This window comes from Nanorana parkeri, unplaced genomic scaffold (assembly GCF_000935625.1).
Source record: "Nanorana parkeri isolate BGI_ZX_2015 unplaced genomic scaffold, ASM93562v1 scaffold44, whole genome shotgun sequence".
Taxonomy (NCBI): domain Eukaryota; kingdom Metazoa; phylum Chordata; class Amphibia; order Anura; family Dicroglossidae; genus Nanorana; species Nanorana parkeri.
Genome location: NW_017306312.1, coordinates 718,391 through 740,049, shown reverse-complemented (window position 1 = coordinate 740,049; position 21,659 = coordinate 718,391). Strand labels below are relative to the sequence as shown.

At 41.6% G+C, this 21,659-nt stretch overlaps 1 protein-coding gene across 3 annotated transcripts in view; it reads right to left on the bottom strand.

Moving 5' to 3' along the window:
• Positions 1–4,223: 4,223 nt before the first annotated feature.
• The window catches only part of CHN1 (chimerin 1), a 75,952-nt gene continuing 58,516 nt past the window's right edge, over positions 4,224–21,659 (bottom strand). For all 3 annotated transcript variants that reach the window (XM_018572602.1, XM_018572595.1, XM_018572610.1), the window contains 6 exons: positions 17,076–17,160; positions 11,030–11,203; positions 10,121–10,198; positions 9,128–9,265; positions 7,413–7,518; positions 4,224–4,664 (listed from right to left, as the gene is read on the bottom strand). In XM_018572602.1, coding sequence (XP_018428104.1) covers positions 4,493–4,664; positions 7,413–7,518; positions 9,128–9,265; positions 10,121–10,198; positions 11,030–11,203; positions 17,076–17,160 — 753 coding nt within the window. In that variant the 3' untranslated portion in view covers positions 4,224–4,492. The remainder of the gene's footprint in view (positions 4,665–7,412; positions 7,519–9,127; positions 9,266–10,120; positions 10,199–11,029; positions 11,204–17,075; positions 17,161–21,659) is intronic.

Genomic DNA, 21,659 nt, shown 5'->3' with positions numbered 1-21,659 from the left:
TCATAAAGTCCCATATGGCCATAGTACAAAATTCAGCCTAAAAGTCAGAGTACCCAGCCACACCTGATGCAGACACAGAGGACTCCAAGGACAAGAGTGACTCTGGGGTCAGAGGAAAGCAGGGCTCTGGGGTCAGAGGAAAGCAGGGCTCTGGGGTCAGAGGAAAGCAGGGCTCTGGGGTCAGAGGAAAGCAGGGCTCTGGGGTCAGAGGAAAGCAGGGCTCTGGGGTCAGAGGAAAGCAGGACTCTGGGGTCAGAGGAAAGCAGGACTCTGGGGTCAGAGGAAAGCAGGACTCTGGGGTCAGAAGAAAGCAGGACTCTGGGGTCAGAGGAAAGCAGGACTCTGGGGTCAGAAGAAAGCAGGACTCTGGGGTCAGAGGAAAGCAGGACTCTGGGGTCAGAGGAAAGCAGGACTCTGGGGTCAGAGGAAAGCAGGACTCTGGGGTCAGAGGAAAGCAGGACTCTGGGGTCAGAGGAAAGCAGGACTCTGGGGTCAGAGGAAAGCAGGACTCTGGGGTCAGAGGAAAGCATGACTCTGGGATCAGAGGAAAGCATGACTCTGGGATCAGAGGAAAGCATGACTCTAGGCTGCAGACACTGGCACCATCGTTAGCTGCACTGCAAACAGCACCAGAGCTGTGAAAAGGAAGCCAGTTGGGGGCACCCAGAACAGCCGGTTGGTCTTTCCCATGCCTAAAATTAGACATGTTGCAGCTGACTAGTTGTAAGGAAACATATAGGCTCAGGGTAAAAGACAAGGCTTTTAGTACCCACAAAATGGGGACAGCTAGTAGGAGGCGAGAGTCGGATGGCCAGAGGTGAGAAAAGACTGAAGATTGACGTTTCATGTGCAGGAGCAGGTGCAGTGAGATGCTTCTTCTATGTTGTATGGCAGGAAAGCGAGAGACACTTATCAGTAATAGAGCCTGGAAAGTGCCCCATGTGGAACCCAGTGCCTGAAGGTCACTTCCAGGCTATTCAGGTTCTGGAGGCGGTACTCCAAATGCCATATTGAGGTTGACCATGCTGGATAGCTGCAATTGAAGAGAAAACGCCAGCATTAATGTAGAGAAGAGACTTGATTTAAAGAACTATGAGGTGAGTGAAAATCACTCATCCTCATAGTTCAAACCGACGTGTGACAATTAAACTGTTAAACATTGGCGCAATAGATCGGAAAGTGAGCGAACACCTAACGTTACTCGCTCACATCTCGTTCATCTCCCTGCAGAGAGCAGTGACTATCAGTCACAGCTCCCTGCAGGGATTCCCCCCCTCCTCCAGTGCTGAATGGAGGGACAGACGGGGGAGGGGGTGGGCACAGCTGGGTCTGCCTATAGATAGGCAGAGCCAACTGGCATTCACGCAGCTGGGTGGATCTCGACAACATTGCCGGATCCGTCCCGCCTGCAGCGGTCTCAGTATACAGGGAGCTACTGAGCTTTGGGTCACGGGAGGATGCTAGTATATGTCCTCCTGTGACCCTCAAGAGAACTATGGGGAAAAACACTTACCCCATAGTTCTCTTCTAAAGATAAAATTAGAAAGTGCTAGCAAAATAGCAGGTTAGTCTTTACAACAGCAGAGCTGAAGAAAAGACACCCATTCTTCAAGGACACTTGCAAAAAAAAAGCTGAGGCATGTAGTAGGAGGGGTTATCTTGGGCTGGCCTATAGGTTTATTTTTGCTTGCCATGGTCCAAACCTCCTGTAGGTGGCAGTATAACCCTTGTGTCCCTCAATGGCGAGAAAGAAAGCTTTTTTTTGTATCTCTAATTTGAATTTTTTTTTTACAAATCTAGGAGTTTTTTTTAGTTCTATGTAAATGTGTGCCTGAAATTTTCCTTCAGTTTTTGTAAGTGTTCTAATTACATCCCATCTTTTTTTGTGTATCCCATTATTACATAGAAATCTTCTGTTCTAGAGATGCAGAGAGTCAAAGAGAACACAAGCCAGAAGGTTTTCTAAAACATAGGTTTAATAAATTAATAGGTGCATGCCTGATGAAAACACATTTAAAAAAATAAAACACAGCAGCAGCTGCCGTCATCACGCCAACGTGTCAGTAAACATTATAAAAACTCACGTTCTTGATTTAAAAAAGAAATGATGCAAATAATGCAACAAAAACTGGACAACAGTAAAAAAAAAATCTAAAAAAAATAAAGTGTGCAATACAAATGTTATTAAGGATAAGAACCGCTTCACAAAATCATTATCCTAATCGCATTACTCAGAACATAAAAGGCAGAATCACAATAATCTCACTCCAGGAGGAATAACATGCTGATTTACAGTCACGACCCGTTTAGCTAGAAGAAATCTCCGACAAAAACGGAGACATACATGCAGTCATTTACAAGTCTGGTTACACTGTAAACACCCAGCAGTAATGGCACAGAATGGACATCACTGCTCTTACAATTGAATTGATTGCCACGGTTAAAACAATATAAAAACTGCTTCTGTTTGGTGTACAGTAAAAGTAATGTTAAATGATACCCTTAGCTTCCGCATAGTAAAGGCAGCCATTTTGGTGGCTGGATCAGAATGTGCATGAGAGAGAACTTCACACAAAACTACTACTAGGGCTCATGTACATGGACCTAAGATTTTAAAATAAGTAAGCGGCACCTACAAAAATAAATACTATCAGGAGCATTTAGGAAATACTATATTGCATTCCAAGCAAACCTGCGGTGACATCTAACTTGCCAAAATGCTTCTTCCTTTGAGTACTGAGGAGCCCAGGGATTCCAAACCCTGGCATTCTCTGGTAAGGAGATTCACATCATTTATCATGGTTATTAGTCTTGCATTAGTCCTTTGTTTCACCAGGGAGGTTGTCCATCACATCGATAGAAAGGTAAAAGGAGTATTAGTATTAGTAGAGCTGGTCTAAACTAGCATACCAGATCACCCCGGGCTTTGGGGCTCTCAGACTGATCATTAATAAAACTAAAAGGGATATGCAGGGAGCTGGGGGGGCACCAAATATTAAATGACAGCCATACTTTGGCAGGTCTAATGTCACATCAGGTACACTTTAGAATGTGTGAAGTCTTTGCATATGATGCATCTGACCATCAGTCATTACTTATAAAGTTTGTCTGATTTTATTGTTGTATTATTGTGATTGTGGCGCCTCAAATGAAAACACCAACCTACACTACCTGGTATAATTCAATTCACATTTCAACCACTGGGCCCAAGAACCTTCAAAAATGCTTTCCAAATACTCATGTGCAGAAACCTGTACAGTGATGTCAGTTGGAAGCAGTCTTAAAGTGGAGGAACATAAAAATATTTCTGAAAGAGTATGTTATGAGCACAAGTTCTAAGGTCCGGTCACATCAAAATGTCATGGTGTTTTTCCTGTGCGACATTACCATGGATCTTACAACTGAAATACAGAGCACAGATTTCACAGCAGGATAAAACATGCTGCATGCTGTTTTTCACGCCCACTGCAATTGAATGCTGCAAGAAACTGCATGCAAATTTTTTTTTACAAAAAGGGCATCCTTGTACAACATTGTCCATTGCAGAGCCAAATCGTGCAATAATGACTGCACGCACGCACCCTCCCCAGACTGCCAACTATTCTGGGTGATTTACTGGTCTCTCTCCTGACCCAGTTCAGTGCACATCTCAGTGAGCACTTATTAGCCAATCCCACTTGTTTAGAATGGGAAAACTTTGTCATGGCTGTGGATCATTGTTTTTTCTCGATAGGCAAGTATAATGTTGAACACTGTATTCCAATTCCACCAATTAGCAAGTATACCCAGACAGGTTATGGGGAGGTTGACTTAAAGAGGAGATAAAAGCCCGCCAATACACAGGTCTATACTGAACAAAATGGTTACAAAAAAAAGACGTGAAGTTTTTCAATTAACTAGGAACTAATGATATCATTGAGGCGTAAAGTGCACAGGTATGACATCACTAGTGACTGATGACTGAAAATCTATCTTTTCTAAGTACCTCAGACTTCTGTAGGCCTTGTAGCTGAAAGGGTGTTGTCCCCATGTGTGTTGTCCAAAGTAAGCATTCGTTTGCTCTTTAAAGGCTTTAGGGCAGGTTAGAACAGTGATATTTTTCAGGGAACCCAACCACTACCGTTTTTAGGAACCCTAAACTATAAGCTTCTTAGTGAAACTAAGCATGATAAATGGCTTAGCTGATCAATGAAGAGACTCCAGAAATACTAGGATGCTATTTTGGGGACCTGAAGCAGAAGCGGTGTACATAGATTAGGAAGGAAAAACAGTTGATTGGCTGCTATAGGTAAAGCAGACTTTCCTCCTTCACATGCTTCTAGTTACCATTATTTCTTTCTCTGTCTCATAAACATTGAATCACTCACAAAATGGCTGCCTCTTCTACATGTAGGCACAATTCAAATAAGTGACTTTGCCAGAAAGGTTTTTGCCCATCTTTGCAGCAAAACAATCCTTCATTTTCCGGAATACAGTTCCTTTTTTTTTTTGTTCAAAATAAAATGTCCTCATTTTTAATTAACATTTCCACCACCAGTCTCTGATAACGGATGTCATTTAGTGCTGCCATGGCATCTAGCTCTGGTGCCCGCATGAGAGTTGGTCCAAACACTATGCCAAGGTTTTCTGCGTTCATGAAATTGTCCTTCTCATGAAGAGTTACCCTGCAGGGAATACAAAATTACATTTCATTATACTTGCTGTGCATCTAAATGAAGGGTTATCTGTAGGGCACTGCAGGCAAACCAGAACATGCAAACAACCCCCGCCCCCCCCCTCATGCCCCCCAAAGCATTGTGTACTTTTCAGTTTGGGTTTATCGCTGGCTGTGACATTATTCAATGGGAAGGTCCTATTATGTGTTGCTAGGACACCATCTCATTTCTGTCAAAGTCATGGCCGAAGGACTTGCGAGCACAGGAAGCGGAGGCTGTCTGACAGCAAAAGGAGAGGCCGGATTGTGTTAATTAGTAGTGTCACGCTGATGCAAGCGTGCATACTTACAGTCTATATTTTGCACTCTAACAAATAAATGGTGGCCTTGGGTGTCATATCTACTAATGTACTATTGCTGTAGCTTTAACAACTATTAGAATGCAGGTACGGGTCTAGGTAATGCTATGGGGATGGGTTTTCTGGGTGATTTAAACATTTTTTTTTTTATAACCAACAAAGGTCTGCTCCCATGGGTGGCCCTCAATGTATTAAAAAAAAAAAAAAAAAAACATCTTAAAACAAACTCTTGCAAATAGTTCCCCAGCACTCCCTTATCATGTATCGCCAAGCCCTTTCAGGTGCATCTTTTGAGATAGATGTCATCAGTCTTCCGTCCCCAAACCAGTCCAGTTAAACCAGGGGGGACAGACAGATAAGGGGCTTCCAAATAACAGGACAGACAACACAGTCAGGACATGGAGCTCTTTTTAGTTAAATACAGCTTGCCTTAGGAATGAGCAGCAGCATAATGAACAGGTTATCCATCTGCTCTGCCATCCTATATACTTGCTTACAAACAGGACTGAGCAAAGCAATGGAGCCATGGGGCTATAAGTGCTGGTCATCCCTCTTACAGTCTGAGTGCCTCTGTGGAGGGGATTAAAGAAATCCAGACAGATTAAAGTGATATTAAAGCCTAATTTTATTTTTACATTTCTCCTTTAAGGAGACCCTCCTTTGCTGGATGCTGTTGCTTTAAAAAAAAAAAAAAAAGAAAAAAGTTTTAATTCCTTGTTTTCTAGTGGGTTCCCGCAGCGATCTTACCCCCGCCCCCCTGCATGGGTGCCACCATCGTTCTAATGGAGGCACCCGTGCGCGCTCGTTTCCACAATGGCCGTGTGCGTCCATAGACACACACAGCCCTGTGGCAGACCACGCCCCTTCCCCTTTGATTGATGGCAGAAGGAGCCTATGGCTCCACTGCCATCAGTATCCTCCCCCTTCAACCAGGAAGTACAGGGAACGGAGGATCGCTTCGGGACCGGCGGCGGGGACGAGCACAGCCGACAGGTAAGTGTGGAGGGGACTGGGGTAGAAAAAAGGTCCTGGGCCGTTTTTACCCTAATGCAGAGAATGCATTAAGGTAAAAAAAAACGCCAAGACCTTAATGGCTTCCAACCGCTTATCGGCTGGATCCTTAATGGTAGGTGCATCCTCCACCAGTATGCCAGTCACCTTGTTCCAAAATGGCTGGATCCACATAGGGAACAGACCACTTCTGCACAAAAACCTCACAAAAACAGGCAGGGTGTTTCTAATCTCCATGGGGAAACAATTGGAAGGCCACTAAGAGATCACTCACCAGTTCTTACTGCATTGTTCCCTCACTAGCCATACAAGTGAGGTGCTTTCCCTCTATGGTGGGCAAATTCTCTAGTATTTCAGCAAGTGAGCAAGTTATACCGTAGTACAGGGCTCAAAATTTCCACTCGCCCCCTCACAATTGGCGAGTGAAAATTGCGTGGGGGCAAGTGGAAATCCAGGGTGCCTGGCTAGTAGCTCAGGACTTGAAATTTTGAGCCCTGCCGTAGTATATCTCCTTAGCAATATTGTTGCTGGGGAGTTGCCACCAGCCAGGATCACTAGGGCCGCTAATGTAACATAGCCATTGCTGCAACTGAAAAAATGCTTCACAACCAAGTCCCTAACTGACCCTTGAACTGAACATAAGCTCTTAACCTCAACCTAACCTCTAATAATAACCCTACCCCTCTGGGAACATTTGAATACTATTTCTGCGATAAAAGCATCAATAACACGATTATTCCAAAAATGGAATGCTACTAAAGGTTCAGGCACCCACATTTTAAAGTGCCAAATTATCAGCGCCCTAAACCTGCTTCAAAATCCATGCTGCCAAAATGAAATTTGACATTTTATGCTGTTGGCTTTACAAACTTGAACTTATTCATCAAAGTGCTTGAAAAAGATTATTTTTGTACCCAAGCTGGAATGGATTTTTTTGGCTGGGGTGTGCAGAGACTTAAGTATATTTCTTTATGTGCAAATCATCAAAATCCCAAACACTTATTTGTGTGAACTGAACTACCAAGGTAAGCTGGGCTCATGTAAAACGTATTTGTAGATGTGTACTGTAAAATAGGTAATTTTATTTCAATAATTGCATTGACTAATTCTGTTATCTTGTCTGCAGCACATCCTCTGGAGTGGGTCTGCTGTACACGATAAAGAAAAGGGATTATGGTGACTGTATCATGTAGCACAGTGTGACCAATTGGCATCTAATGTTCTAAGAGACTTGGGAGCCTGGCAATGAGAAAACCAGATTCACTGCCAATGGGCATGGCATCCTTTCTTACTACTGAAGAAAGAACTGGAAAGAGCTCAACAATAGATGTTCCCTGAAGCAGAATCTCAAAATGACTGCAGAATTCAAAGCTTTGAGAGTGCTTTACCTTTTCAGATGGGCCATGAGATATCGCAGTGTTTCACAGTGTGCAGGAGGTAGCAGCTTCAAAGCTTCGTGAAGAGCTTCTAACTGTGCGTCAGGGTCCACGGCTTCTGGATGAGACAATAAAGGACTTAATTAACCCTTTCAAAAAGCTTACCGCATTCATTTCCTATCACGTCTCCGACAAAATCTGAAGTCTCTTTGATGTGGAGAAAGAGAATACAATTTGACAAGAGGTTCCGACTATCACAAGCCACCAAGAGAAAAGCTTTCAAACTATTTTTCCCATCAAAAGTACACTTTAAAGAATCTTTCACAAAACTCATTGAAGTGACGCTTAACTCAGGGGTTAAATCTTAAATATACATTCAAGTACCCTAATTTTTAACAAAAATGTATCTTATTTGTGTATCACTCGGCTGTAGATCCTCAAATCACCTCTTAATTGGTGCTGACACTGTCTTTCCTTCTGGAGGGTGGCTACTTTTGTTCCCCATGGTCCCTGTGTCTGTTGAAAAGTAGCCACTTCTCCAAGCTCGCTCCTGTGATGGACTACAATCTCAACATAAATTATTAAACTAAACGTGAGATTGTAGTCACGGGAGCGAGCTTGGAGTGGTGGCTACTTTATAACACACACACAGGGACCATGGGGAACAAGAGTATCCACCCACCAGAAGGAAGGACAGTGTCAGCAGCAATTCAGAGATGAAACCAGGCCTTACACGCTAGCATGACTGCAAGGAAACCAGCATTTAAAAGGAGGTGTGGTACTGGTTTCCTTTTACTAACTTCTACCTATATTTGCCCTTCCTCTGATGGCAGCATCTATGTAAAGAAGATATTTCACTGAAAAGTACCTTGCTTCTGCACATAGTAACATGAAGGTAGGGATCTTAAAATACCAGTTCATATACCATTGCCGATACTTGCCATTTTCAAAAGAACTACCAGGATTGCAGGGGTTGCAGCTGCGACTGGGTCCTGGCGCTCCACCACTGTCCTGAAATCATTACTCTGTTTTGTTTTAGAAAATGTGTCACATGACACTAAACAAAAATGTATCAGTAATTGGTATCTTACCCGTAGCCAATGATCCTTAAAAATGACAGCTGCCTCCTGCGTTTTTCTCTAGTCTAGTCCTGGAGCTGGAAAAGTATCAGCCAAGTGCGGTACTTGGTATTTAAACATTCCTACATGAAGGGTTCCCCATTGTGACTGGTCCCTCTTCACCTGGTAACATTAAGGGGCTCCACATTGTGACTAGGCCCCTCTAAGTAATAATATGAGGAGCCCCCCAATATAGTAACCTGAAAGGCTTCCCACTGTCCACTGGGGTGTACATCATTCGGATTTGACATCCTTGCTACAGTACCAGCCAACCCAATGCATACTAAAGTAAAGGGCTCTCCATCACATATAGCCCCCATGAACATTAATGGAACACTGTTGCTTCCATTAATTAGCAATCTAGAGTTTGTTGAGTAAAATGCACTTCTCCCCATGGAAAAATAACATGTGTTATCATAACAACAGTTTTCACTAGAAAATGACAATGGACGTGAAGCCTGCAAATGCAGCTCTCTATCCCAAGAGATATTGGGGGCTAAGGAGGGAAAACCATGTTACTGTATGGGGAAGTCTGTAACAGAGATTAAAATTTTCCCTAGAAATGCCAATAAAAATTAGGCTACTGTTGAACGCAGTGCATATACTTACTTGCAGAATCAAGGAACTTGGGATATGCGTCATATGTGATCAGTGGGATTGGCAGCTCCCTGAAGTACAGTTTTAGTGCACCAGTTATAATGTTAATGTCTTCATATGCATTTACAGATATATCAGCTTTCTCACCATCTGAAACAGAAAAGCAGTCATCATAAGCTATGTGAAACTACATTAAATCAGGTTTAAGGCTGTGCAACGTAACCCTGGCAACGGCAGATACATTTAGTCACAGACACCCTTTAAAAGGTGATTTTTAATACTTACCTATCCAGCAGGCAGAAAACCTAATCTTTACTGCCACGGAGAGCTATGGGTGATATTAGGCACTCCCAAGTTTGTCTGATACCTGGTACCCCCAGCTAGTACTTTACTATAGGACACAGTAGTGATGTAGCGACTTGTGGGAGGAAACAAAGCTCTCAAACACACCCAGAAGTGTTGCATACCAGTCACACTCAAAGCTTTTTAGGAGATGATTTGCCCCAGCACCCATTGCAAAGGCAAGGAATAAACAAGAACTTTTATCTTTAAAACTGCTGAACTCCCGGCAGATATCATATTGCCAGTTGATGCAGCTATGCATTCATTTAGAATAACTCAATTTTTTTTATTAAATCTAGTTTAAGTAACTTAGTTTGTCTTGATATCAGCTTCCTGTTGCTAAAAAGGACACAGGTAGGTAGAATAAGCAACACTAAGATGAACTAATAAGGCAACATATAACATGCATTAGCACCATTATAGCTCACTGCCTGTGGCCAAAGTGCAGAACATCTGTATGTTACAGAGATTTTGTAATGACTGGTTTGGCAGAGGCTGAACAATGCACAGGAGGTCACACCGTACCAAAAGTACAGACCAGCAAACCGATCATTTTGCAAATAACAGAAGAACTGATACCAGTATGGACAGAAACTCCCCAACAATTAACGGCAGATGACATGACTACATTACACATTTTTAAATATGTATTTTATATTCTACCTCGGTCGAACGCCATTTTGGCATCTTCAATGAGATCGGTGAAACCTGATATTCTATACAGTCCTTCTGAATTCAAGCCTGTCAAAGAAAATAAACAGATAAAGAAAACCATAATTTGCAAAGCAAGACATCAAAACTAATTTTTTGTTATACTGTGTTCGTGCACAGTATAGCTACAGATATACTGTACACAATGTATGCTGACATTGTTGAGTGGCTTTAAAAAAATAAATAAATCTAAATGTGTACTGTATTGTATAATCTCCTAAAGTACATTTAAAGGCTTCTGTTGCAGCATCCAACCAGGTCGCAAGTTATTATGTCATGCACAAGCCTCAAAGTAGGGGGGAAAAAAAAAAAAAAAAAACTTGCTTCACCTACCCCAGGTGAGCCAAATCCTCCTTTATTTGTACCCCTCTGTACATGCTCCCAATCCCAGACACTGCAGTCTACAATAGGAGGCTAGCAGTAGAGCCAGAGCTGTTAATCCAGACAGCAGAAGGTAGAGCTAAGTGTGGCCAAATGTTGATTGACGAGCTAAAGGTGTGCAACTCTGAATACAATGCAGACAGCCAACCAACAGCAAGTTCTACTATAACGGAATAAACAAAAGTAAGGTAAAAACCTTGTTTCTATGAATCGTTCATAATTATGTATGTTTGCGGGCTTTGCTGCACAATGGGTATGTTGCGGACTTGCCAAAAAGATCATTAGAAAGGGGTCAGAGCTTCACAGGGTGAAAAAAATTACTTTTGTACAATAAGTCCCATTCTAACTAACAGGGCATCCAAAGGAAACCAACCAGAAAAACCATATCAACTTGATGTTAGATGTCGCTGGAGGGAATGAGAAACCAGGACCTTGTCACACTATGCTACCCCAGAGAGATATATTTATGCAAGATCTCACCTCTAGACTCTATCTCTCTTATACACATGTCCACTACCATTGGCCTCTTCGTGTTGTGTGCTTTAACTAATGTGGTGAGGTCACAGCTGTAAACTTTCTTCACGTGTTTCAAGTCCGGCTTGCAGTCGTTAGGAACCATCTTAGAACACTGTTTGTGAACGTTTAAACCACAATCTACAACAGAAATACAAAAACTGTAAAGGAAGGGAATTTTGAAACCATAAAAACATTAACAAAGACAAAAACATATTGGAACAAAATTCAGATTTTTTTTTGTCCCAAGCAAAGGTCATGGAAATTAAACGTTTATTCTATTCATCTGTACATCAATACATATATTATTGGTACATTCCTGTTCCTCTATTTAAACAGAAAATCCCTAATACTAGATGTCAGCTTAAGAGCAATGACTAGTTGTGTGCCCACATGCTTATTGAAAGGGGGTGAGTGTAGTGTGCACTGAGAGGCTTTTGTTGCCGTTACATGCCTAACCTTACAAGGAACAAAAAAAAACTTTTCCTACCAGACAGCTCAATCGAAAATGAAAGGCATTCAGCAATTCATGCTGAAAGTTTGCAAATGAAAATGCACATTTAGTCTGAACTTAACGATAACAAATGTAGAAAATGACAGCTTTAGAACATCCAGGTACAATGGCAAATTGGAGGCTTCAATGATTTGGGATGCTGGTCATGAGTCATATTGTAAAATAGCACGCTCTAGTCAGAAGGAACATAGAGACGTACATAGAAGGCTGTCACAAGGCTGAGAACTGAAGGATGACAGCACGTAATCATGAACACTTAACATTTCATACAAGACTTAACTAGATACACCGCTTGCACACACCACATTTTCCATGACATAAGTGACGAGAGAACCTGTATAACGAATAATGTCAAATTACTCTGTCTGCAATTTTTGTTTTGGGAAATCAATTATTTTAGGAAAAAAAGTTTCCAATGTTACACCTTTCAGTCTTGACCTTCAAAAGACAGAAGAAAAAATACCAGAGCTCATTTCCATGTCAACTTCCATTCTCTAAGGAAATTAAAATATTGACTGAACAGTTGTTATGCGTAACAACTGCATTCTGACTCCACTTTTCATAAAACAGTTTAAATGTTCTGGGTCACCCCAGCAAACAAACAAACAAACCATCTCCGTTCATGTTGAGATGTGATGACCCAAATAGGGTCTGAAAAATGATAGGCAATTAATTTGACTGCATCTCAACATATATCATCAGGTAAACACAAGAAAAGCATATAGGTGCTTGGTACCAAACTTAAAAAAAGGTAAAGCAATGCGAGTGTCTGCAAAATATAAACTTTACTGAGCCAAAATGAGTTGCTTATCTAATAGTAAAGTACAAATAGTAGCAAGGTGCAGTTAACCATAACAATAAAACAGATGTTCGCTCCCATTACCTCTGAACAATTAGAACAAAAGATGACTATGGATTGGTTGCTACCCTTCTCATAACCAAAAATGAAGTAAAGCCTTAAATAGCATGAAGCAGTAACAATGCATTATAAGATCTGTATCTTGCATGTTGCTGGCTAATATATAGAGTATCTCAGTATACAGCTGGCAAAAACCCTTCACTATTTAAGGCATAAACAGTTTCTATGCAATATTTAAAAGATGACCTACAACGGCATGGACTGAATAAAATGTGAACACATTTATGTTACATACATGAGTAAACTTTGGAATTAATGATTCCACCTCACCTGACATTACTACTGAACCGTTAACTGCAGATGGCTCATTCACTATAAGGTCTATGAAAAGGATTAATAATCTTACGCTCTCTGTGCCGCTGGAATAGGATCTAACCATCTGGGTTGCCTCAAGGTCCACAGACTTGACAGATTTTATGGGAATGCTTCATTAGGCACAGGTTAGCATAGATTATGTTGTCTTAACTAAAGACAATGTGCACCTATATGCCCTGAGTACAACCGTTGTCTTCTGAGATTATTGTAGTCATTTTTCTAAATATTTTTAACATTTTGACATAAAAATTAGAGGTGCACCGAAATGGAAATTTTAAAACCAAAGTAAAAAGAATTGTCAGGCCGAAACCGAAAATGTTTTTTATTTTAACGTTTTCAAATTTTTTAAATATTTTATTTTTATATAAACTAATTTTTTATATTTATTGATTTATTTTTTATTAAATATTTGTATTTTTTACTTTACTTTTAGGGGCTTCGGGGAAATATTAGGGGTCTAAAGAGACCCCTGATATTTCCCTTTTAAAATAGAAAAAGAGATTGAGGACACAAATTCCTCTATCCCCTGTTATCAATGAACAGCAATCCTCTATGAGTGTTCCTGTTCATTCATAACATGAGAACAGAGTATGTTTACTATAACGACAACTATGAATGAACAGGAGGTGATGTAGATCACTTCCCATTCATTCATAATTGAGGCTATAGTCAACATACCATGTCCTTAATTATCTACAAACACTCAGCGACCACTGACTGCTTGTACCCGCTCTCCTTCCTGACACGCTGTCACAGGAGGCTGAGCGAGCGATGCGGGAAGGAGAGCTCAGCCTCCTATGACAGTGCGGCCTGTCTCCGCCCACACACCGCTCTGCCGGACTGTGATAGGAGGCTGAGCGGTGTGGGAGGAGATGCCGGCCGCTCACAGCACTCTCCTCCAGCAGCTCTCGGCCGGCTGTCACACTTTCTCTCCTCCCCGCTGGGACACAGAGCAGCGCCCAGAGGGGAGGAAAAAAAGAATGGATGCGCCGCTGTATCGGCAGGAAAAAGGCACTTTCAGTATTATGCCAAAAGTGCAATTTTCGGCCGATATGTTTCGGCGGCCGATATATCGGTGCGCATCCCTTATAAAAATGGTATTAAACATCAGTTTATAAAGTATAGTATTTGCCGGCGTATAAGACGGGTTTTTAGACCCCCAAAACATCGCCTGAAAATCAGGGGTCGTCTTATACGCCGGGTATACACATATGTAGCTTCGGCTACATACAGTATACCGCGCTGAGCCAATCACGGCAGGCTTTGTATTAATGAATACAAAGCCTGTATTAATGAATACAAAGCCTGCCGTGATAGGCTCAGCGCGGTATACTGTATGTAGCTGAAGGACGGAACCCGGAAGATGAAGGACACTGCGGGGATCGTGGACAAGGTAAGAGACTGTAATCCCGAGTGTGGCTCGGGGTTACCGCTTATGGTACTGAAAATTAACCCCGAGCCACACTCGGGAATACCGCCATGCAGGTTAGTGGGTGCATTTAAACATTATTTTGGGCTATACTCGTCTTATACGACAAGTATAGCCCAAAACCTATATTTTAAACACAAAAAGTGGTGGGTCGTCTTATACGCCGGCAAATACGGTACTATTTTTATACAATCATTTCACAAATGAGCATTTAACATAGGGTACACATGTGAAATGATTGACAGAGCATTTATGGGTTTTCTAAAAGACCACAGAAAAGGTGGTTTGATTAAACCCAATTCAAAAAAGCCCAGTCACCATTTTCAGTAGCTTTACCGATACTTGTGACAAATTCAGGTAGGGTGGCATGCATGTGCTGGGAAGCCATCATGAATCTGACAGCTTCCTGCAAAGACATATCCCCGGCTCCACTCAGCTGGCAGCCAGTACATTCCCCAGCTGGCTGTAAATAAAGGGGTTGGATATTCTGGCCATCATTACCCACATATGGCCATGGTCATAATTTTTTGACTACACAGTCACCAGGATCCTTAACAACCAGTGATGCTGACAGTAGGTGGAGCTTGATGAGCTAGTCCCTCAGCTTCCCCATCAGGCACTGTCCGCAGTCTCGCATAACTCCTCAGCCATTTCAATGCTGTGTGACAGCGGAGCTCACCACCTCCTATATCCGCTGCACCTGAGGATAGAGTGTCTGAACATGCAAATAATGGTGCTCGTACCAAATTGATGTACCTGTAGAATCTAAAAAAAATTAATGCCCCTAATTTTTAATGAATGATTTCCTTTTCAGTAAAACGTGGAACATTTAGGACTGTCCCAGGGTCAAAGTAGATGTGCTGTATGGTTGGAACACAAACACACAGATGGTGCAGTGAAATAAAATAGATTAGCATTATCCCTTGATCTGCAGCACATGGCAATGTGCTCTTTTGTTATATATTACTTGTACAAGGTGCCCATACATCTATGCACCTTTTCGTGACCTTTACATATATTTGCTAAAACTGGAAGAAAAAAAAATCATACCCATATACTAGCAGTTCTCAAACTAGTCAGCACTATGACCCAATAACCAGGTACATACTGAAGTCTTCATCCTATAACATGATAAATATTAAGCCTTTAATAGGGAAAGTGGCAGCTGGCTGAAAATAGTAATGGGAACAAAATGGTTTACTTTAATAGGGGGAAGTACAGATTTTTCTATGCTGTGTTTAACAATGCCAAAGTTCTAAAAGGACCATGCCAAATAACTATGCTGTAAACAAACCATGGCCACTCCCCACACCCCCACTTTGGAAGAGAGGTGTTTGCTTGGAATTTCACTTCAACATTATGCTGTTACACAGATTGCACACCAGGAATACACTTCTATTGTTATTTAGATCCTTGGAACCATCCATTTCTACTCCACATGTGCTACACCAGCAACATGTTCTTGAGTCACCCTGATGTATTTTAACCCTGATTGGCACCTGAGTGTTTTGTAGCTTGAAGCTCAAAGATTCAATAACCAAAATTCCAGGCTTTTACATTTTGCTTGCTCACAGGTGAGCACTCAGGCACCTCTAGCTTGATGCCTGAAGCTTAAAAAGGTGCACGAGTTACATTTGAAGCATAATGGGGTGTTTTTGGCCCCACAGACTTCACTGGCTTGACAAAGGCTTTTCAAGCCTAAACCACCATCTGTTTCTCCTAGTACCTAACTTTCTATTGGGTAAAACAAAAAATCTCAAGCTTTAATAAACCTGTAAAACGCACAAAAAAAAGCTCAAAAACTGACTCTAAAAACTCAAGCTCAGCATGTAGCCTTAGACTTAATAGTGATGTATGAGGTAGAATTGAGCAGGAACAGACTTTTTTTTTTCTACCAAGACACTCGAGAGGAAAGGTTAGGTCTAGAGCCTTGGTTCTCAACTGGTGGGTCGTGACCCAAAAGTGGGTCGCGATCCCGTATTCAGTGGGTCGCCACATGCCTTCCACTTTTCTAGGTGAGAGGTTTCTAAGCCCCCTCGTAGCCGCCCCCTAGCGCAGCGCTGTCCATTCTTACACCAAGCAATCATTCTAAATATGCTGCCCATCGCTGAGTGTTGACTTGAGGTGGGGTGTGGTTATGGCTGCGAAGGAGCTCCCTCCATACGTGCATTGCTTAAAGCTCCCTCGCGTGTGCTGTAGAGGTCCCTGGACTGACATCACATTCTGGCTCCTGGCACCTCAACAGGCGCACATGTGAGCTGCACAGGCAATGCACATATGGATGGAGCTCCATCACAGCACAGCAGCCCACACTGCTGTGCGTTCCATTGCAGTGCGACTTGGGTCGTGACTTCCTGACCGAGGAAAAATGTGGGTCCTGAGGTTACACAGGTTGAAAACCACTGGTCTAGAGGTAAAGTAGAAACCCTCTCGATATTTTAACCAATTTGTCTTTTGTAATCCACACAAAAAGCATCCAAATGGTGCGGAGCTGATTTGAGGAGCCATAGGAGAAATGTTTACTGCCCCACACTGCAGGTGCATGTGGAGTCTTCAGTGAATGCTGTCCTCTTACTGTGCTATGACAACATAGACTAATGATGACCAATATAGTTTTCAAAAATTGTACCTGTCACTTTTTACTATATTCCACTTGTGTGCAATGAGGATTTATTTTAGCCCCCTTAGTTTTGTTTGAGGATATAGTTTCTAAGGTGTTAATGGGATGAGTTGATGTGGAAATACCCCACTGTATTGTTCAAAAAAGTTTACGTGATTAAAACACAATAGAGAATGAAACATTAAAAGGCATTTAAATAGAGTGGGTAACACATACCTGCACATTTTACTCCCTGAGCAATCAGGCCCCACATGAAGTTGGCACAGTATTCACACCAGTGGGGGCCTCTGAAGGTGTGCACCTAAAACAGACACAAGGGACCATTAGAAAGAAAAGAAAATCGTTTGCCCACACACATACGTTTATCAGACAAATGTGCATTTTATTCATTTTTTCTGCAGTTCCCTATTGCCTTTTCCAATGAGGTTGGCACTACACTATATAATGTTTGAAAAAACTGACAATATAGTCATAGGCTGGTTGAACAAAAACCTTTTGGCAAGTAAACGAGTTTACATTTATGTATATCAACCATGTATTTAGAGGTTTTAAACAGTGTTCATAAATTACATGGTCCACCTCAAAGGTTCAATGAGCTGGCACATATACGGTGATGCTTTGCTCCTTGGAATATGCTGACTAGAGCCTAAACATCGTTCTTCAACGTCAGTCTGACAAGTCTATGTTACTGCCTGTAACATGCATGTGGAACATCTTTTCACAAAGAGGATTAAGTGTTTCTCAACAGACGTCTGAACAGTTCTTACTAAAGCAATCTCGAGTAGCTTCACTTTATATGTATGAGGACATAATAGAAATCAAGGCATTACTCAAAAACACAGGGCAGCATAAAAAGTGATTATATAGAGGATTTCTATTGCAGACAGTGAGTCAACAATCAGCATATTTTCAATCTCCTTACTGCCAGAGGGAAAGGGAGTGCATTTATATTCATTGCCCTACGAAAGCCTCTGGCTGTCAGATCAATAAAAATGACAAAGAACTTCAGCCTATAACAGGACAAGCTTATCATAAAGAGATGCAGCGCAGGGTGATATAGATATAAGTAGAAGAGAACGGAAAACACCCAGGCCAGGCACAAAAAAGGTCAATATATCATATATAAAGTGAATCCAATACATATTTATACTATAATATTTTACTTTATAATACTATATAATATTCTACTTTTTTTTGGAGCATTCTGCTTGTAAGACAAAAAAAAGCTGGCCCAGAATCTTAAGTGAATGTCAGAACATGCATGGTCCAACTTTTTCATGATGCCCCCTGGGCCAGTTTCTCCTCTAAACAGGAACACTAGTCTAAAGGTGCCCACACAACTTGCGATAATTGTACGATAATCGCGGGAAATCCCGCGATCGTACGATTATCGCAAGGTGTGTGGAAGGCGTGCGACCTCTGCTACTGTATGGTCGCACAACTTTTATCTTAGGAACATGTTCGAAAACCCGCCGAGAATCGTACTATTGTCGGCGGGTGTGTGGCATGTTCGTAAGATAAATGCAGCACGGGCCGGTGTGCGCAAGCGCACACTGCCCGTTCAGCATCGCGGTCATCAGAAGCCCGCTCCTCAGCGGGGGGGGGGGTTGGGGGGGGTGGTTTGCGATCATCGCAAGTACCATCTGCCTGTCCAAAGATAGGCAGATCGTACGTTTTTTTAATTACCTTACAACCATGTTGGTTACATGGTTGCAACCTTACATGGTTGTAAGGTGTGTGCCCAGCATTACAAGCCCTCCTGTTTAGGGTAACGGAGGGGGGAAGAGGGAACTTTGTCCAGGCAGTCCCAGTGCTGGGGAAAACAACAGTCATTATTTACAGGGTTATTCACAAAAGGGTGAAGAGTTTGGAGAAGGCAGGAGAAGTGAACAAATTCAGAACAACATAGCTGAACTGGAAAGTGAGCTGAATTGGAGAATCTTTACAAATCTGCTATTTTGGACCTAGATTGTTCACTTCTCCTGCCTTCTCCAACCACTTCACTCTTTTGGAGACTGTAATTTAATGTATATGGGTGCCTTAAAGCAAGCTCAAGATAGTCTACAATGAGTAGATGATAAAATTACTAAATGCAACCAATTATCACCAACTTTTTTTTTTTTTTTTTTTAACGCAGGGGGGTTCATATTTCCTCCTTGGTTCAAAACTGCTCAACTTTGTTGTGCTATGAAGGAGGGGCCACACATAGTTACTTGTAGAAGAAAAACATAGGAATGGACCAATTTAGATGCAAACAGTGTCTAGCAGAATTCATTTTAACATACTAATCATACAATTGCATATAGTGACAATAATGGTGTTCAAACGTGTTTGATAATATCTGTGCCAACACGTATTAGGCTCCAGCGGGAGCTTCATATTCCACACACTAGCAGCTGTCTCCTTTGGCATCGGCTATTATCATTACATTGAAGAGGCTGACGTATGATGCACAGGAGCACAGTATGAAAATGTGCCACAGAGATTCAGAGTATGTGCATGCAGATTTGGATTAGAACTCATCCCTGTGATCGTGAGAAAACGTAACCTAAATAACACTGAAGGGAGGATCTGTCAGTGTCATTGTGTTGAATAGACACTTGTTAGCTAGTGAGGCCACTTCATTAATCCCACAGTAAAGCCAGACAAGAACACAAGACCATCTGGCTGATCTGCATAGGAAAGCATATGTTCATACAGAATGCAATACTTAAACAGCCACAAACTGATTGGAAGCTTCATTTTTATTGAGTGATCAGTGGAAAGGCTAGGTATTCTTGAAGTTTGTGGTGCAGAACAAACACATTTATTGATTAAAACCTAAAACATTTAAGAGAGGGAATAAATGTTCTGTGAAGGTCTCCTGTGGATCAATATGGGGTTTGACTAACTTCTAAATTTAGTGTGATGATGTGGAGGCAAGTAAGGATGGAAGAGTATTAGTTTAGTAAACCTCGCTTTAGGTAGGATGAACTTCCCATTCAAACCTATATGGAAAGCATACAGCTAAAACATTGGCAAGGATTATGACCTGGGGTGTGTTTTGCATTTGTATAATAAGAACACACAAAAGGGTCATTTAAAAGTTAAACTCTTGTCCTTGGGTGCCTAGCCTGGTACTTTTGGTGTCTGACATAATAAGCATGGATCTGAACTGGTTAGGTAAAGGCTGGGATTCAGGGATTTAAAGGCTAGGTTTTAACATTCCAGTGTTTAGGAGTTAGGGAAGAAAATAGGTGTTAATCTGAGGGGTTTGGTGAAATTTGAGGGCTCAGATGAGGGGTATATTAAGTCCCAGGGCCAGCATAACGGTTGGAATAAAGTCAAAATTATTTTCTTTTTCCACCATGGATAGACATGTCATGTTTTTTGCAATCTGTGCCTCTTTAGGGATTTTCCATGCTTTCCTGCCCCACAGACAACAGGATATGGAAGACAATGGAGGAAATCCCCACTGTTGTCACCAAACAAGTGTCCCCATTGGAAGACTTCCCCTTCTGTTGTGGTGACAACTCAATTTTGGATTTACCCTTTAAGTCCTAGTGAATGTGGTCATCAGGACAAACAGAGTTCATCTTCCTAGTGGGGAAGAGGGGGGGGGTAAACAAAAAAAGTAATTAGTTAATACACTAAGTAAGGGTTAAGGTTCAGGGCATGTGGAGGATACAGTAATTTGTTTTTAGCGCTGACAGACACATGCTGTGAACTACTAGTGTTGGTTTTTGGGTGTCAAATGCTAATGTACAAATTATTATGAATAGATGCCAGTTGGGTAAATCCAAAGATTCGTATTCTTAGCTGAACAAGTATCCAGCTCTGCTTTCAACAGCATGAAGTCTTAGAACTCCTGCTGCAGTCCTAATGGTCAGTGGCCCTCAAAACTCTGGAGCAAATATTTTAAAGTCCCAGAAGAATACAAAGCAGGCGTTTATGACTCACTGACCTTTAAAGTAATAAAATTAATTTAAAGTGTAAAAAATACAAAAGTAAGTTGTAAATACATCTATATGCTCCTCTGCACTCCATGTACAAAATTATCCTTATGCTTTATCAACTCTTTTACCAGCTTGTCAAATTTTAGTTTTCATCACTTGCATTTGTAAATGTTCTTAAGGCATCCAAAGTACACATTGGCAAAGGACTGCATTGCTTGTTGACATGGGGGAACAGTAGATAACTAATTTTCAAGGACACAGCCAATACGTCAAAAATACACGGGCATATTGGGCCATATATAAAAAAACAACAACCCTATTTGAAAAACATTTTTTTCTGTCATACCTTTAAATATCAATTTTGTAAGACAGGTAGAGTAATCAATGAAGCATGTTAAAGAATCATGACTGTGCAAATGACCCTTCAAAAACAGGCAAGGTATCCGTCACGTTCCATTTAAGGAAAGTCTCTGCAAGAGTTTAAAAAGGGCACGTGCAGCTTATGGCTCTCTAGGTGTTAAGGCAACACAAGTGCCTGCATTCCATGTTAGCCAGTGGCTGGTAAAGCATGCTGGCACTTGTAGCTCCTCAAAAAGCCAGAGATGCTTAAATTTCCATGTCCAAGATAAAGAGACAAAGCAAACTTCTATAAGGCTTCCATAACTGTGATTTAAAACACAAGCGCGTCTGACCACCCACAGTTGTTTAGGGGAACTTTAACTTGTAACCAACTTTTCTGATTTTTACGTTATCCTCCTCATAAAACATGAAGGCTGGATATACACAGCCAGATGTATCTTGACAGATGACAAAGACCCCGCAACTGTCCATTGTTGCCATGATTGCTAGGACCACAAGTCCAAAG